This window comes from Cataglyphis hispanica, chromosome 16 (assembly GCF_021464435.1).
Source record: "Cataglyphis hispanica isolate Lineage 1 chromosome 16, ULB_Chis1_1.0, whole genome shotgun sequence".
NCBI classification, from domain to species: Eukaryota; Metazoa; Arthropoda; class Insecta; order Hymenoptera; family Formicidae; genus Cataglyphis; species Cataglyphis hispanica.
Window position 1 is genome coordinate 2,226,656 of NC_065969.1, and position 20,935 is coordinate 2,247,590.

General features: G+C 22.3%; 2 protein-coding genes across 2 annotated transcripts; both read right to left on the bottom strand.

Annotated features, from left to right (window-relative positions):
• Window positions 1–1,381: 1,381 nt before the first annotated feature.
• LOC126855712 (aminopeptidase N-like) lies at window positions 1,382–11,298 on the bottom strand. The gene is made up of 14 exons (XM_050603577.1): window positions 11,164–11,298; window positions 9,701–10,199; window positions 8,781–9,226; window positions 8,359–8,545; window positions 7,726–7,849; window positions 7,284–7,365; window positions 6,092–6,465; window positions 5,276–5,380; window positions 4,014–4,207; window positions 2,886–3,076; window positions 2,374–2,718; window positions 2,217–2,286; window positions 2,013–2,111; window positions 1,382–1,824 (listed from the first exon to the last, which is right to left on the bottom strand). The coding sequence occupies exons 3-14, from the start codon at window positions 8,810–8,812 to the stop codon at window positions 1,693–1,695; spliced, it is 1,935 nt and encodes a 644-aa protein (XP_050459534.1). The 5' UTR covers window positions 8,813–9,226; window positions 9,701–10,199; window positions 11,164–11,298; the 3' UTR covers window positions 1,382–1,692.
• Window positions 11,299–12,545: 1,247 nt separating this feature from the next.
• Window positions 12,546–20,685, bottom strand: LOC126855570 (aminopeptidase N-like). Its single transcript, XM_050603362.1, has 13 exons — window positions 20,534–20,685; window positions 19,033–19,501; window positions 18,153–18,653; window positions 17,281–17,461; window positions 16,667–16,793; window positions 16,190–16,280; window positions 15,530–15,924; window positions 14,918–15,201; window positions 14,382–14,572; window positions 13,918–14,232; window positions 13,750–13,819; window positions 13,586–13,657; window positions 12,546–13,112 (listed from the first exon to the last, which is right to left on the bottom strand). The coding sequence occupies exons 2-13, from the start codon at window positions 19,482–19,484 to the stop codon at window positions 13,008–13,010; spliced, it is 2,784 nt and encodes a 927-aa protein (XP_050459319.1). The 5' UTR covers window positions 19,485–19,501; window positions 20,534–20,685; the 3' UTR covers window positions 12,546–13,007.
• Between the last annotated feature and the right edge of the window lie 250 nt (window positions 20,686–20,935).

Here is a 20,935-nt window from a genome sequence, read left to right on the forward strand (position 1 = left end):
AAATTTAATGGTTTCCTATATTAAATAAATCATTAGTTTCAAGTAATTATAATTTAAATAAAAATCAAGATGTTGAAGGCAATTTTATCGGCATTTTATTGAAAAATAAACTTGACTTACAAGTAATCGACTTACTAAGTAATACTAAGTTTAAAAATTAGAAGCATTTTAGCCATTTCTTTTCCTGTAAGGAAGATTTAATATTTTTATTACGAATATAAATCCCACCGAATGTATCGATATAATCGCCTTCTACAAAACTTCATTGTATATAATTTATATATTCAAATACAAAATATAAACTTTATAAATTTTATTTAGTTATTAGTTCTAACGATTAACGATTAATTCTAACGATTAATGTTTTTATAAATCTCAAATCGATCAACTGTTTCGCGAAACACACTAACAATTTTTAATACTTTCATAAATACATAAAAATTTGAAATATTTACATAAAATTAAAAAAATATTGGATAATTATTAATTATTACGATTTGGATAACTATTATCTATTACGAAAGCTTATTTTCAATTTTTTTTTTTTTTGATAAAATTTTCTATTAGACAATAAACAAACTATATAAATCAAATCCATAATGGTGCATCCCTTATGATACATAAAATTTTGAAATTTAAAATTAAGGAAAGTTTCTAATAGAATAAAAGTATTTAGAAAGCGTGTGTATGTGTGTGTGTGAGTGTGCCGAAAATTGCGCCATTAATTTATTAAACATTATGTAAATTAAACATTAATAATACTTTAATAAAATACATTGTAAGCAAAACATTAATCAAATACATAAGTAAATATATTGTAAAGATTAATAAAATACATTATGAGTAAATACATTAATAAAATTTCAGTCTGCTTTTATAACACTTAAAACATTCATAACATATATTAATATAACAACAATTTGTTGAATATATAAATACATATATATGTATGAATAGTATATGTATTAAGAATAATTATGTACATAATATTATTATATATAATAATAATAATTTTATATTATAATAAAATTGCGAGAGATATGCTATATAATGTTATAATGTATTTTATATATATATATATATATATATATATATATATATATATATATCAATATACATATATTAATATATCAACAATTAATAATTAATTAAATTGTATTAAAATATTAAATATATATATATATATATTAATATATATATATATATATATATATATATATATATATATATATATTGATCTACATATATTATTAATAAATTTAATAAAAAAATATTAAGATAAAAAAGTGTTAGAAAAATTTTACAAATATAAAAAATGTATAAAATAAAGACATAAAAATTAAATTTTAAAACATTTTAAAATATGATGGTGTATTTTGATATATTAATGATACAACACGTTTATATTCAGCAGACAAATTTGTTTTTATAATATTTACAAAATATATTAATGTATATATTAAAAAATCAAAATGTGTCATTTATATAATAAAATTTAATATAATTTAAATATTAAATATCTCTGATTTGTACAACAATAAGAAAAACGCATGAAATATCTTTGTTGTTAATGAAATCGAGTAATCATTAACGCACCTAAGTAGACATAATTAACATATTAAATATATGGCGTGCAAAAAATATTTATTAAACAGATATATTTATACTGAGATAGTATGTTACCATTAGTTTTTAATAAATAACTAAATTGTTAAGATTCTTCATCTGAGATTCGATTTGATGAGAGCGTATGTCTAGCTTAGTTAGAAATTGTTCATGTAATTGTGTCTTATTTTTCCATACGTATATCATTTCCGCAGTAACCTAGAATAAATCATTTTTATATTAATCATCAAAAAATTGTTAGAGGAAAATATATACTACTAATAATTTTTGCTTGTTTATTTAAGATACTGTAACACAATACCAAAACACATTCTACGCAAATAAAAATTAAATTAAATTAACGATTAATAAGCGAATACATTTTGATCATTGTATTTAAAATTTACCTTGAGAACTTTATCTAAAGGCTCTTCAAAGCTTTCTTTTATGACATTTAATATATAATTTTCTGATTCCTTCAATTGTCTCGTCAGAAACTTTTTTACCTGCAAAACAAATTATTTTGATACTTATCAACTTTAACTGATAGTTTCTTCTTTTGCACTATAAGAATCACATTTTAAGTTTATATAGGCATAAAAAATTTTTACCTTTTCGATTCGTTCCTTAAAATATAAATGATTAATTAAAACTGTATATACTACAGCTATTTTGATTTGCCTGATAAAAAAATGAAATAGCTGAGATATATATACAACAATATAAACATAAATTTATTATATACTTATGAAAAAACTGTCAAATTACTTTGGTTTTATGTCTATAAGTGTATGTAATATAAAATTTAATCCTTCATCTTCCCTCGCGTACTTCGCAATAGTAAAAAGGAAACACTTAATATAATCTTGAGTGCTAAAATCTTTTGGCAATATAAGCGATGTTTCATTATTAGTTCCTTTGAGATTTAGATAGTTTGTTATAATATCTGGATGCTCAAAGCAAGCGAAAAATTCTGACATTTTAGTTTTAAAGTTTTCGCTTCCTAGATAATGTGCTATCGACCAAGTAGTGTTTTCATAATTAAAAATAGGAGAATGTGACATTAATTTTAAACCATTATAATATGTCCACTTTTTCCACCATGGCAACAGTCTACGAGATTAAACAAATTAAAAATTAAAAAATATACAATTTTGTTATAAATACATTGTTTTTATAATTTGTCCAAACAAAATATTAAACATAGCAAAAAAAATATGCAAAAAAAAATATTTGCAAAAAGATTGGACTAAAAAAGACTAAATATATGAAAAAAATACTTGTATTTTGCAGGATGTTCCAGATGTCGTTTTAAAACACGATTGGCCATTTCATGGCACTTGTAGTCATCAAAAAAACACGCCCATTTTGCAGCCTCTTGTCTTAAACGTTTTCTAAAATCGTTTTCATTAGAAATTTCTTCGTATTCAAGTCTTTCAAGCACCTTACGAAAAATAGACCGCATTCTTAACTAAAAAAGACATAAGAAATAATTTAAACTTTTTATTTTATAATTAATAAACTATATTTAAAATCAAATAAATTCAAATATTAATAAAACTTAGAAATTAAACATTCTTATTATTACAAAAAAAAAGAAAAAGAAAATATTTTGTGTAGAAATTAGATGACAAACTAAGTTAGAAATGGCAAATTGCTAATTTTTTACATCTAAATAGTACTTTGAATGTATCCATATGAAATTATGTTATGGAAATATGTTTTTACACAGAAATTTCTTTTCCAACAAATTACATAATTATAATAAATATTTTTGCTGTATAAAATTATTATATGATATTGTTAAAAACATATGTAAATTCATATTAATATACATCCATTTTCTCATTGCACTTTTTATATAAAAAAAGGATGAATAGAATAAATGGTGGCACGCGTAAGATGATAAATCATAAATAATTATTTCTTTCTGCTTTTAATTTCCAATTTAAGGCATATTATTATAAATAATTGTTTTTGTTTGTTTTTGTTTTGTTTTTTTATCTTAATTTTGAAAATTTTAGCATAAATAAAATTATTTTTTTTATCTATATTTAACTTTTATATTGATCAAACATTCAAACGTTAATATAAAATTAATGCGTACAAAATATTTATTTTACAATTTCATACAAAATTTATATAAATTATATTAATTTAATTAATTTTGTTTATATTTGTTATAATTCATAATTCAAAAACATACGTTTATAAAATGTTTACAAATTTAATTATTTGTAGATAAATCTTTTATTAAATCTAAATACGAATAATATAACAAAGTATAACTAAACTTTTTAATTATGATTTTCTTTGACATTTATGTGATAATTGTTAATACGAAATCATTATTATATGTTATATGCAAATATTATGTACGCAATATATAAAAGTTTATTAATATTTACCTTGATTCCATAACTTTCTTCTCTTGAAAGTGGAAAGACACTCGACATGTATTCCAAAGCTTTAAACATAGGATACCATACTACAAAATCTGTTTCTTGTCCTAAATATTTTGTAATCTTCCAGAATATAAAAGACTCGAGTTGTTTCGTTATCATAAAGTGAAAAGCGTCATTGATAATGTTACGTCCAGACCCTTAAGAGTCAGAGTCAGCGGGAGGGCGTAACCCACTTAACTCCGCTAGACAAACGCTAGACAACGAGTGTCTCGGAGTCGAACGAATTGACCTGGGCCTGTGACAGGTCAACGACCGGAAGGGTCGCTTTTACTCGGTCAGTAGGCCGTTCGTTCGATGGTCCCCTTTTCGGTAAAGGAACTAAATCCTTATTACCCGGGACGGGACCTTGTGCGATCTCGGGATATGAGAGAGGAAAAGGGATTAAGCAAAGAAAAAGAGTATTATTGTTTACATATCAAATTTTGCATTTATTGCATAATAAAAGAAAAATTAGAGGAAATAAGTGAGCAAAGAATGAGAACAAATTATTAAGTTTATCTTGTTAAACATTTAATATATATATATATATATATATATATATATATATATATATATCGCTTATTAACTATTATTTAATATTTATGTGTCTTTGTGTGTATGTGTGTGTGTTACGAGATCTCCTCTAGGATACAGGGGAATTGTCTCCAGAGGACTTCTATGGGAACAGCGACAGGATAGTGAGACCCCAGGACGAACCACGGGATTGCTGGAAATACTCGGGCTGGAACCTGGGTCTTCTGCTTTTCTGGTCGGGGTCCTAGTGCGGTGGGCTAACTGAAATCTTACAAGAGTGAGAGTTAGATGTGGCATTTAAGCGAAGAGTAGCTCTCTCCGGCCCCGGGGACCGAGCGCTCCGATTGGTTTGTCCTATAGTGGCCGGCTGTTTGATTGGTTCCGACGAGCTGGAAAAACGAGAGAGAAAATAGAGTAGAGAGAGAGAAAGTGGACAAGATGTCCGAGGTGTCAGAAGCCGGTAAAATATCGGCCGCCGAAGACAGCAGAGATGACCCATTGCATTCCCCTCCTCCTCCTCCTCCTCCTTCTCCCCCAGCCCTGTGGAAAATCGAAAAATATCGCATGACATACGGTATCTCTCGCCTTCGAGTGTCCTTACGGAAAAACTTCGAACTGCAGCGAGCGCGTCGCCCGCGTCTCCTTCTGCTGAAAAGAGAAAATCACCTAGTGCGGAATTATCAGTTATCAAATAATTTGAGCACTATTGAGAACGTGCATTTTCATGTAATTCTCAGTGGTAAGATAAAATGCAATTCTTTTCCAATTATCTCTATCGTAATTGACTCGATAATGTCCTATAAACAATATATAAATTTAAAAATGTAATCAGAATTTTCTATTAATTTTTATTCTTGGTAGTGTTTTAAAACATACATGTAACAACACAAATATTCTTCTACAAAGAGAGATTGTTTTATGCCAATAAAAATGATTTACATATTTAATTAATAAATAAAATATTTAATAATATTTGCACATATTATCAAGAAAATTAAATTGTTAATAGCTTAATTATAACATAATTAATCATATTGTCGTTTGATATAATGTGAAATAATGAGTTAATTCATGTATATGTGTCGACATAAATTTTCAATTTTACTTTAAAAAATTAAATTTAAAATAATATTTTTTATAACAGAAACAAAATATAAATAAAATTATCTACAATTTAATTTTTTAAACAAGACAAATTAACAAGACGAATTATTTACTCATAACATGTGCATTTTATATATATATATATATATATATATATATATATATACATATATACATTGATAATAATATATTTATAAAAATCCTTATTAATTTATTTTAATATATTAACAACATAATTATAATAGAATATTTTAAAACATAATTTACAATAAACAATTATATTTATATGATGAGTAGACTATTTTAAGTAATTTATAAAATAATATAGATAAAGTAAATAATATAAAATATCAATACAAAATACACAAAAAAATATATATAAAATAAATTAGTTCAATATTTACCAACTTGTTGTATGTTGAATATCAACCAATCAGTTGTCTTTAATTTCAAATTAAATAAATAAGAGGACGATGTGTTTAACCAATAAGAAGGTAAAGTATCGTTAAAATTAATATCGCTTTGTGTAGTATATGTCAGAGGTACGCAATAATGATATGATGAATTATAATTTACTATTAATACTTCAATCTTGTCATAATGATCATCATAATTTCGCTTGATACTTATAGTAGGATAATGCTTTTGCTTTGTCCATGGATCCATTATAGGAATCATGTCTAATATTTCTGATTTGTATTGTACTTTAAGTGTACTAAGATGTGTGTCAACTATACTTTCATTCAAAGATCTTGCCAAATTTTTGTAATCTAGATCGCTAAATTCACAATGTTTTTAACATCAAAAAATGTATTTTTGAGAAATTATGACGGGATATTATCAAAATATATAAAATTGTTTTATATTAATTTAAATATATATTTTACATTTTGTTTATTAATTATTATCATATATCATGTATTATAATTTTAATAAATGTTTAATAATATCTATTTAAAAATAACAAAATTTGATTAATATTGTGAAAGATAAATGCATATATAAATGCACTGACAATGAAGAAAAGTTATTAACTTCTTTAATTAATTAAATTTGTTCAACTAATTATGATTTCTATTTCTTTAATTGAAATATTTAAGATATAAATATAGTCATGTTACATTTAATATGTTCTTTTATTTGACTTATATATTTAAATATTTCAGTAAAAAAAACAAAAAGATACTATTTAATTAAGACAAAATTAAGCAAATTAAAATTTTTTCAGTGTGCTAATTGAAATATATCTAATTATATTTGAAGTAAGCAAAATTACGTAAGATTTAAATAATATAACATAAGTTAAAATAATAATAATTGTGCATTAACTAAGCTTTTTGAATAAAGCGAGAAATAAAATAAATATTATCTGCAAAATTGTGATAAAATTTGGATTAATAAAAATAAATGCAACAAACAAAAATTTATTTTACGAAAAACTATTTACGTCTGTATATAAGCGCGAAGGTGATTAATTGTGAGAAAAATAAAAAAGCACTATAAACACTATAAGCACTATATTTTATAAAATTATCAAATATAATATGTTTAGATTTCTATTGTATATTAATTATTATAATATAGCATATTACTTACTTGTTTATTATATATGTGCTTATAAACTTCCAAAATATATTTTCAGAAAGTGCGTTTTGTAACATCCGCAACATAATAGATACTACAATGATTTATAACATAAAAAATCAGATTAATGATAATTTAAATATATATATATATATATATATATATATATATATATATATTTATTATATTTTATATAAATAAATTATTGCATTTATTTGTAAACATATTTAATTTGCTAGAAACTTAATTTTATAAATATCAGGTACAAATATATGTATTTAAATATGTATAAAGGGATGCATATTTAAACACATCCATAATATACATATTTCATAATAAAAATAATATATGTATGATTATGATATTTAATTCGATTTTGTCAGCATTCGTTTTTCTTATTTCTTTATAACATTTATGTTCACAAAACAAGCAATTCTCAATTATTGCTATATACCTTTAATGCAACGGGGAAATTCATAAGAACTGTTGAACGAAGATGTATAAGAAGTGTCGAAACCAAGAACTTCGTGAAAAGATTGTACCATAAACAGATTCATTAACTGGATATGTGGGAGTGCCTATTAAAAAAAAATTTGCAGTAATTATATTAATAGAATCACAAAAAATGTGCACTTTTGCAACACGCACTAACGCTGCTACTTTCTAAACATCTAAGAAGAAATTATTGCGTTTACGTTTATGTTTTTAAAATATATAATAATTATGCTTCTTTTTAGAATAATGTACAGTATATATTTTTCATTAAAGATACTTTTGCAATAATTTTAAAATTATATTACATACGTTAACATTACAGTATCTAATGTAAGTATGTATAGGTATAATTTTTTATGTACTCATCTATTCCATTATAAATTTTATAATAATATTTAAAACTTTCTATTAAAATTAGCATAAAATTATTTTAACAAAATAAATAATAAAAATAAAAGAAATATTTAATATTGTCTCAATATATATATATATATATATATATATATATATATATATATATACATATATAAATGTTAAAATTATATAAAGAATATGCGACACATAAAACAATTATAAATAAAAATACTTTAACCTTATCGACGGCATCGATTCCTAAAAATCTAATAAGACAATCGTTAAACCAAAATAATGTCGACGCCGAATTCAAATTATAAACTTTATAAAACCATTCCTGTGACATTTTATATGCTATTAGATGAGATATCTCGATTTTATAAGCAGCAGGTTTTAACTTTGTATCATAAATAATGTCTTCCTCTCTGAAAATAATAAAAAATAGTTTCTGACAATGTTTCTTTATGTTATTAAAATCTTGGAATTTAATAATTATATATATCAATATATTTAAGTATATTAATACCCATACATAATATTTTATCTAAAATATTAAATTTGTACATAATAAAATTTTATGTAAAAATGTAATTAATTAAATTAAAGTAAAATTAACTTAATAATTTAATTAATTAATATATTTTTTAATCGTGTACTTACCTATAAAAAACTAATCCCAATAAATTATCCATATCTTTATCCGGAAAATTTGGAATCGCAAAATGATTCACTTTCGAAATTAGATCTATACGTTTCCATTTTTTTCTAAGTGCAATGCAGCATGATGAATAACTTCTTCAGCAAATGCTATGCCCAAAGCGGAAGAATTTCTATACCACACATTTACAATATTATTAATAGACTTGTTACAAAAATTAGTCACTATTCCTACTATGAGATAAGTAGGCAGTAAAGATGTAGTTTGGATGTGCGTGAGCATCGTGCCTTCATCATCTTCTTCCACTTTTTGTACCTCCATAATTGATAAAGCTACGTATTCACGATCATGCTTTATAATAATGTTAAAGGTGGCTTGCAAAAATTCGCTCAAGCGAGAAAACACTTGTCGGGCCCCAAGTATATCAAAATGCGTTGGCATTACCCACCTATTATTATACATTACAAGAATCAAATAACAATGAATTTTCAAGTATAAAAAGAAATATTATAATGATTTTAACTGTTAATCACACTTTAATACAATATCTTGTGTTACTTTGCATAATATAAAATATTTTTTTTATATTATTCGAAAATAAATTTAATTATTTTTAATCTTTTAAATTTAATGTAACCAAATTTTTCATAAAATTATATATTTTAGAAAATGAAAGAAATGTTATAGAAAAAGCTTTTCATATTAATTAAAACTTTATATTCATCATTATTATCACATATGTTAATATCATTATTATATGTTAATATATGAATTATTTCATATTTCCATGCATTTTATGACAAAATCACTAAATCAAATTTTAATTTATATATATACATATAGAATTAATCATACATAATGTTACGTACGCATATATATGTATATATATACATATATATTTAGCATTTTAATAGTAACTCACCATTTATATTTTTGTTTGGAAAAAGTTGTCAACTTTGTATCATGATTTATAATATCATGATATTTTATAAACAAAATGTAATGTTCTGGTGATGCAAAATTTATGTAAAAATCTGAACACTTTTATTCGTATTCTTATATAAATAATTTATCGGATAAACAATAATTTCTGTATTGTCCCCTTTGTAAAATCTTGGCGGATTATCAGTCATAATTATATTATTTATACATTTAACTTTTGAATACAGTGTTAGGTATTGCTTTGGTACAAGAATCGTAATGTTAATATTACATTCGCCGAAGAAAGTATTTATTTCGATATCGGGCTCAAGTTGGACATTATAATGTACTGATATTATTTTATGAAAGTCATGTAAATGATATTCATATAGTTCAATTTGTGTATCAGTTAAAAGGGTCTTTGCACTGATAAACGTTAAACAATAGCTAAATAACAATAGCTTTAGAAATATTGTCATGTTAATTGTTGCCTCAGATACCTGTTGAAACATAATTTTGTTAAAAATAGAACAAAAAGGAAACTAAATTTTACAGAACTTTCTTTCTTGCCAAATTTATCTAATTGAGATACAATTTTCGATATATATTTCGATATATATTTATAAAATAAAAACATACATTTAATTATAACAAAACTTAAACAGATTATTAACTCTTTTAATTTAAAAATTTAATACCACTTTTTTCAGCTTTAACGGAAGATTGCTTTTAATTTGCAGCAAAGAAAGAGTTATGTGGTTTAATATATTATTTTATACGCGAGTATAAAAGTTACATGTTGTTACATTTTGTTTTGTATCTGTCCTATGATCAATACAGTTCTATTTATTTTTTCTGTATTATATGGTCGTTACTTATTTAGTAAAATTAAAGATATACAAACTTTATTTTGTACATTTTCTCATAAATAAATCAAATTAATTATTCCTTTAATTATTTTTTTTCTTTTTCATACTTATTATAGTATACATATATATATATATATATATATATATATATATATATATATATATATATATATTATATTTTATATCATATTTTTAATTGTTGTTATTATAAAATTATTTTCAATTTATTATATTTAAAAACTCTATAGTAGATTTTAATTATACAATATATAAAACATCAAATTGGGGTTTTACATTTTTAATAGATAGTAAATGAATATCTTGAACATTATATTTGATATCTGTGATATAAAATAAATGTAATCTTAAATATATTCTAATAATATCAATTTCTGCTGATAATATTTCTGATTAAATTTTTGATAATATTTTTCTGATAATTTCTCTGTAAAGTAAATATAAATCTAAAAAAATTTTGCTTAAGAATTTTGCTAAATTTTTGCTAAATTTTATATATTTGTAAACTAAGATATTCAAACATGTACGAAAACAGAAAAAAAAATTAAGAGAAGATATTTTATTTCTAATAACTTACTCTATATGTTGAGATATGTATATCAAATCTTTGTAATAATTAATTGTAATAAATTGACAAAACTATGACTAATATCACACTGTGGTTTACACGATTTTATCATTTCAAAACATCATCAAGCACTAACAGTGTTCGGTACATGACATTACAATAAATACGTATGTTATGTCAACAACTTCTATCGCTACAACTAAGATCGTTAACATATATTTTTATAATCATTATTGTAATAACCGTTATTGTTAGTACATAATCAAATTTGTATATAAAATATAAGTTTTATATAATTTATTTCAAAATGGAAGCAATTTATTAATAAAAATATTTACAGAGTTTAGTTTCTTTCACATATTTATACAAATACATAATTTTTTTTATATATAATTGTTTCTCCTATTTTCATTATCTTTATCAAATTTATATATAGTTAAGAATTTGTCAAAGGCAAATAATTTTCTTTAATGACAGAGATATTTCTTAAAATTTTGGGATGTTTGTATATTTTTATATTAACATATAATTAAATATATTTAACGTATAAATTTTAAATAAAAATGTTTGTAGATATGACAGATTTTGACTATATTATAAGCATTTATCAAGGAATTTATGTAATAAAAACAAATTCTCATATATTTTTTAAATATTAAATAATTTTTATAAGCAAATATCATAATTATTAAATATATAAATAATGTAATTTGTATCTAAATATATAATAAAGTAAATAATATAATAAAGTTAAAGTTTAAATTAAAGTTTAAAGTATTATATATTTGTGCTGCTTAAAGAATAAGTAAAGGAAAGATTATATTAACAAGGAATATTGTTGGACATCTCAAAAGTAATATGTATTTGCAAACAAAAACAAAATAATAAAATATATTGACAAAAATTAAATAAAAGTCTCAATTACAAAATTATAGAAAAAATAATATAAATTAGAGTTGTACATATTATAAATCAGAAAAGACATGTTAATAAAGATAATATATTCTAAGTTTTATATTTATAAATTTTTTAATATTAATAATGTATATTAAAATTTAATATTTTATTATTAATCTTTATTTATACTCATATTACAATGTTTTAAAATATTGTCTGGATTTTTATTTTTTAATAAATATATAACGTCGAATAAATTGTAATTAACATTTTCATATTTTTTAATATTTTTAATATTTTTATAGTAATAATAACTAAATTAATAATTATAAAAATAAATATCTATACATATTTAGATATTTATCCAACATACATTTATATATACATGTACATATATACATATATATATATATATGTATGTATATATATATGTATATATGTTTATGTATATATATATATATATATACATATGTAAATATAAGCGTTTTAAAAAATTTTAATTGTAAGTTATATTATATTATATTAAATAGGTTTTAATTAAAAAAATTAGTTTATTTAATAAATTGTAAATGTATGTATATTTCACAAACAAAAATTTAATTTAAATTTCACAATCTATACGTCCTTGACTGTACTAATAACACATGTTTGTTTTCTGTAAAGATTTGACTGTAAAATTGAAGAAATATAATGCTTTGCTTGTGTAAATAGTTATATGATTTAAGTGTTTTTCGTTTATAAGGAAATATACTGCATTTTGTAAAGTGTTTTTATAAATGCGAGTGCATCATAAATACGCTTTCTTAATAATAATAATAATAATAATAATAATAAAAAATTAATAACATAAATAAAAATAAAGAGCTATGTAGAAAACGTTTATAGAACAGATAGATATGTGCATGTCTACGATATTACACACGTGTGCGCTCTACTTTTTTTTACTTTTACTAATATCAGGAATAGAACTGAAAAGTCTGTACAAATTCGTTCTGATTCTTGATTTGTATGCGACGAATTTTTATCTTTTCTAGAACTTTTATTACATTTGCTTCGTATTCCTAAAACAAATTATATTCAAAATTTATTTGTAATAATTAATAAGGTATGATGAACTAATTATAAAAGTGAAAAAAAAACTTTATTACATTGCATGCAAAAAACATTAATGCATTGGCAAAAAAACGATATATATTTTCACATAAATATTAATGTAATAAGGAGCTTTTAAGTTTATGCTTAAATAAAAATATGTAATTTTATTGCAATTTATATTATTATTTAGATTTCTGTTATATATATAATAGAAATTTATATATTCTCTTTTATAAAAATACATATCAACACAAATTTATAATCTTTTTCTAATCAGTAGAAAATTTAATTCAATGCTATGTCGGATAATATATGATATTTACGAAGAAATATCGTTTTTATGTATTAAATTTTCGAAAGTTATATATATATATATATATATATATATATATATATATACATAAATATATATATATATTTTTTAATTGATAAAATTTACCTCCTTTTGGGACACAGATTTGGATGAAGATAGTTTCGTTCTTTTCAAATCATTCTTCATGAAATCTTCTACCTAAAAAAGACCATTTTGATATGTGTCGTTAATAAGTAATAATTTAATAATTTTGTAAGAATCATACAAATATAAATTTATAAAACGTTTACCTCGTTTAGCTGATAGTCATCGTATAAATGATTAACAACAACAGTTAATGTTGCACATATGTTGATTTGTCTAGATAAAAAAAAACAGGAAATATAAATATAGAGAGAAATTTCATGTTTGTATATTTAAGAGTAATGTAATTTCATAAAAAACATATTATTTCTTACCTGGATATTACTTCTCTAAAATTATTTAATATGAATCTACGTATATTATCAATTTTAACATGTTTTGAAATAATAGTAAGCAAATTGTTAATACGTTGCAATCTTAAAATATAATTATCCGGATTGAAATACATAATCAAGTTTATTATGTAATCTTTGATGAGATCAATATTTTGGATGCAAGTCAAGAATTTAGAATTTTTATTATCATTCAACGATGCATTAAACATGTTACTCTTAACGTCTCTTAAGAAGCCTTCCTCAGGCAAAGACAAACTATTACAGTATGTCCATTCCTTCCACCATGGCAAAATTCTATAAAATGTCAGAAAAAATAAAATTCTCTTATAAAACTTTAACATATAATTATGTGTAATTTAATTTAATAATTTTTAATTTCAAACATTGTATGAAATATAAGACGTTAGACATAAAAGTACTACAAATGTAATGAAAATAATTACTTATGTTCCTCGGGGTGTTCAAAATGTAATATATATTTATTATGGGCTTCTTTTATGCAGTCTGTGTGGCCTAATAAACATAACCATTTTGTAGCTTCTTGTCTCAAACATTTTGTATGTTCATCTTCGTTAGCATATTCTGTGTATCTAATTCTTTTCAACATTTCATGTAACATTTTTTGCATCGTTACCTAAAAATTATTATTAAATACAATTTTATATTTGTTTTTGTTATTATCCTTATTTTTGTTCTATTTTTATAAATCATTATCAGATTATTAGATATAAATTGTGCAATATGTTTGCAAATTTTTAAATAGACAAAATAGCAGAGAAAATGTATATATATGTATGAAAAATATTATACTCTTCCTTTTTTAATTTTTTAATTTAAAAATCTGCAATAATATAATATAATTTAATGCTTTTGTTAAATGTATTCTACTTTTAGAAATTATTCGATAAAACAATTATTTTACATGCATATTTATCTAATATCTGACAATTTTATTGAATATATATAAAGTAACAATTACCCTCACGAAAAGATTTTTACCAAACGAATCAAGAGTAAAAATGCTCGACATGTATTCTAGAGCTTTGAACATAGGATACCAGGCCACATAATCTGTTTCTTGCTCTAAATAAGTCGCGATATCCCAGAATGTGAAAGGAGTGATTTGGTATGCCAGCATTAAGTGAAAAGCATCATCGATAATTTGAGCACGATTGAGAACGTGTATATTTATGTAATTCTCAGATTTTAAATAACGTGAAATTAATTTCCAATTCTTTTTATCATAATTTACGCGATAATATCCTATAAAAAAATAATAAAATTTTTAATAATTTAAAATGTAAAAAGAATCAAATAAAATTTTAATTGAATTTTTTTCTACTTTAATACATATATAAACCGTTTAGCATGGCAATCGCGAATCTGTCAAAAAGTATGTTTGATACAATATATGCTTATTGACAGGATCATGGTACTCATTTCTAAAGATTTATCCATATATCTTTTTGTTATATATTTAATTATATATGTAATATCTCAAAAAATAAAAACAAAAATGTGAACTAATTAAACTTATACTCAATTACTTAGAATAAATATGAGAGAATAATATTTATTGGTCGATGTTTACCAGTTTGTTGTAAATTAAATATTATCCATTGATCGCTTGTAAGATTTTTAATCTCCTCAATATGGATTTGGATATTATTGGTTTGGTTATCAAATGATTCTTCATAGAGTTTCAACCAAATGTTAGGTGAAGTATCATAAAAATTTGATTGTATCTGCGTAGTATAAGTCAAAGGTATGCTCAAATTTTTTGGCATATTGATAATTTCTATTGTTACATTTTCGATTGTAAACTGCGATTCATCATATTTTCGTATCACTTTTATAATAGGATAATATTTATGATTTAGCCAACTTTTCAATTGCTCTACACTATATATGGCATCAAATTCTTCTTGCGTTGGTACGAGTGAATCCGATTTCTGTTTATTAATATAAGAAGTTTTCAAAGCCGCCCTGTAATCATTATTATAAAATCAATACGCACACTAAAATTGAAAATTTTTACCCTGAATTAAATTGAATTTAAAAAAATACAATTATAATATTCAGAGATAAGCAAAGAATAATGACGAAGAACAAAAAAATATTTTAAAAAATCTACATTATTATTATTATTATTATTAATATTTGCTTAATTTTGTTTTATATATAATTATTTTATATTATAGTACATTACTTGTTATAGTACAATTATTACTTATTATAGTATATTACTTACTCATATACGCATAATATCATTTCCTTAACTACATATTTCCAAAATATTTCTTCGATAAAAGTATGTTGCAACATACGCAATATAACGGATCCTATGCATCATGAAAGAAAATAATATGTGATTAAGTATATTTAAAAATATATTTATTTATAGTTGAAAATTTATGCTCTTTTATTAAAAAATATGCCGGTTAAAATTTTTATGTTAAATATTTAACGCTTTTATGTGTTAATTTAACAAATTGCTGTTGTATTAATTAAAAATCAAATATTAAATTAAAATGAAAATATATTTGAAAATAACACAATATGTTGATTTTATTCTATAATGAGAGTGAGAATGAGTGAGATGATTATAGATTAATAAATATTGATAATATTATAACGATATAATCAATAACATTTTATTATTAAACACTTATGTATTTAAAATGTTTTTACACAGATTATTCTTAATTCTTAATTTACATTATCATACCTTTGTAAGAGATTAGTTCAGAAAAGGCGGCATGTGACGTAGGAAACTGAAAATGACTATCCCAATGTAAAACTTCATGTTGAATTTGGACGACAAACAAATCCATCATCCGAGTCTCTGGAAAAACCTGGAAAAAAAATTTTCATGTAATTAAATCGATATAGAATTGCAAAAAGAATTTGCATTTACTAGATCGCATTGTTATCTTCTAACGTTAGAAAAAATATTTTTCTGAAAATATAATAAAATATTACTAAAATATTGTCTATTCTGTAATATTACAATAATCATTTTGTTCAAAACATTTAGAAAAATTTCTTTTTTATTACAAATTTTATTTCTATATTATTTCAATTTAAGTCTAACATAACGTTTAACATAAGTGCCAGTTTTTAATTTACATTTTATATTTAATATATTTAATATTTTTACTTTTATATTTTAAACTTTATAAAAATATAAAAACTGTCAAATATACGTAATCAGTTTTGTAATTTTAAAAAATAAAAAGAATTTGAAGATAATAAGAATATTTTGTATTATGTCATAAATGTTGCCATATGTCAATAACTATTGAGCATACTGTGTAACAATTTTAAAGATACAAAAGTAACCTTATCAACAGCATACGCTCCCATAAATGTGGCCAAAGCTTTTTGCACCCACGGACTAAGAGAACAAAATACATGAAAGTGAGGAAGCCATTCTTGTGTTATTTTATATCCTATTAAGCGCGCTACTTCGATTTTACGACCAGCTGGATCTGCATCTTTATTATATATAATATCTGATTCTCTAAAAATTGTTTTAAATAATTTACAGTTAGTTGTATTGTGTGTATATGTATAAGTTTTTTTCAGAATGTTTAATGATATTCTCTTTATATAAAATTATTGATTTAATATATACAAATGATTAAATAAATCAAAAAGTTTGAATTGATTTTTAATTAATAATCATGCCAAACTTTTTATATAATGATATTATAGTGACATTATAATGATATATTACCTATATTAATTCGGGTATTAATAAGAATGTATACTCGCAAAAGATTCATTATCAGAAATAGAATAATTTTCATTTTCAATAAAAATATTAAATAAATTTATTATTTTTTAATAAATATTGAGAATAGATTTAATAAGCTTTGCATAAATGAAAAAATACAAACTTTATCAAATAAAAATAAAAGCATTTTCTTATCACGTAATGTAATGCAAACGAATTGTTCTATGAACATGTATAATTAAATCTTGTTACTATTATTTATTGCAACTGATGTAAGTATGCAAATAATTTTAACTTTTTAGATATACTTGATTTTCATTAAAAACAAATAAATATATTTTGAATTAAATCCATTGTCAAATATAAAACATGATTATTCTATAAATTTTGCTTTATATTAATTATAGAAATAATTGTGTATTTTTTAACATATTAAGATATCTCTTTATATTTATTCCTTTACTCATATATTTACCTATATAAAATAAGTCCCTTATTTATTATGTCATTATCCTGGTAATCTGGTATTGCGATATTATCCACTTTCAAAACTTCTCTTGAATTTGTCCATTCTTGGTTTATAAACAGCGTGATATTTTTCATAATATTTTGAGCATACCAAAAATCAGATAAACAGTTTGGCCTACCCCTTAATGTGACATTATAATGTGATATTCTGTTATTCTTTATCAATTCTTTATCAATTCTATACAGTTCGTGAAATATTGATTTCTCAACCATAACTATCGCAACTAAATAAATGTATATTTCAGGAGTGGTATCAAAATGTGTCCACATCAGGCCGTTTTCATCTGCTTCCTCTTCTTGCTTTGGCATATTTGACAAAATCTCGTAACTTTCATGGTGCTTTATAGAAATTTTAAATTTGCTTGAAAATTGCATGTTATCCCAACATGGAAGTATTTTTTGCGTGTGAAAATTCCAAAAGCATATTACAGGTAGCCACGTCTCATATCTTAAGAACACAAATTATATAAAGATAAATTATTTTTTTACAAGTATAAAAATATTAAAAGCTAGAGAATACAGCCTTTCATGCAAAAAAGTACTTGCATTTATCTTTTATCTTTTTGTTATATTATTATTATAATATATAATATTTAACATCAACACATGACAAATAAAAATTGCCTTTTATATTAAAATTACTTAATGTCTGATAACATTATTGCATGTGATAATTTACTATAAAATATTATAATAATATTAATGTGTTATATAAAATAATGTTAAAATAAATAAATAAATAAATAAATATATATATATATATATATATATATATTATTTATTTATTTATGTAATACATATTTAATATTTGATAGAGAGTTACTAACTCTGTATTTTTACGTCTTCTGTAGAAAGTTGCAATTCCTCTGTTATCATGTAGATTACCTATAAATCTCATATTTATAATACATTTCTCCGGTAACATTTTCGTGGAATAAATGCTGATAATATGCTTTTCATTATTATATGTATAATTTGATTTAATAATTTTAATTTTTTTATCATTTTTATCAAATCTTTCTAAAGGTTGAATTAAATTTATATCAATTATGGATAAGCTTTCCGCATATAAATTTATCTCCTGTATTGTCTCCGAATAAATATTCATAGTAACATTGCATTCACCATAGAATTTATTCTTGTTTAATTTAATGTTTGTTTTAAGCTTGATGTCATAATGAGATGGATAATATTTCGGTAACTCAGATTCAGCGATAACAAGCGTCGTCGTGACGATGAATGTTAAACTGCCACTTAGTAGCATTTTTAGACATGCCATGTTTTTACTTTAGAAATCTGCAAAATATTTTATAATTAAGCAAATTAAATAAAAAGACAAAATGTAGCAAGGTATGATTTGTCGATCATAAACATATATGAAAGGGAATAAGCACAAGAAATATTAAAACCAACTTTTTTAAAAGAAATTGGCAAGTAGATGATTTGTAGAAAAAATGCATGTAAAAATATGACATAATATTAATTAATAAATAAATAAATATTATGTATAGTTAATTATATGTGTACTTTATTCTTGAGTCTAAATTATTTCTTTAGAGAACAATTAAAATAATAATTTAATGTCTATTTAATTGATTTTATTTCTATTTGTAACAAGTCAATTTCCGTTATCATCAATATTTACATATTTTTATAGGCGTTTTAAAAGTCGTACATTGTGTATATTTTGCTCAGCTTATACCACGTCAATATGATTGATATTATTCTGTGTTGTACATGTGTTTAATTCTCCGTTACAATATTTTTATCCAAAGTATTAGAATAGATAAATAAAGCTGAAGTGTTATCTATATAGCTTAAATAAATGGAGTAACAAAAATAATTTTTATTTCTAAACAATTTTTATTTTAATCTGTCTTCACATTTGTACATATATGTTAATTGTATGCGTTAATTTAATGTTGTACATTAGTAACGTATATGTATTGAATATTGTATCTAAGGGAGAATTATTCATTATTATATACAATTTCTTATTTATCAAAATAAAATTTACTCAAACTTTATTTCTTGTAGAATTACTTTATAAATTAAATCAAATATAAATTATACACAATTAATCTTTTTTTTATTTATTATGTTATTTTAACGAAAGTTATTTTAACGTATACACAATATATACATTATTATGGTACGCATTAGAAATCGTCTCTCTATTAAAACTGTCAAAGTTAATTTAAAAAAAATAAAATTATGCTTGTGTCGTATTTATATATTAGAATTATTTAAATTCTTAATTTTACTTTTTCATATTTTGTTAATTTAACGACAGATATATAGGTGTGTGTTCTATTTCTATTAACTTACCCTGTATATTACGGTTGTATGCTACAAGTTTTGTTATTTAAATATGCAATTTTAAAAATTGAGTGTAATAAATCTGATTTATCACTATTTATGTAATATTTTAAGTATATATAATCACAACACTTTTGAGATGTTATCATTTCGAGAAGCCATCGAAGACTGATGGTACGCGATACATGACATTTCAATAAATACGTGATGTTATGTCAACATACTTTTTCGTCAAGTAATATCTTACTAATCGATAAATGCTAATGTTATCAAAATATCAAATAAGAGACTGCAGAGCATTATTTTTTAATTTTAAATAATTTATATTGAGAAAAATTCATAAGAAGGAATATTTTATTTATATTTCTTTACTTTTTTACTCAGATTACTCTTAGCATAAACCGCAATTAA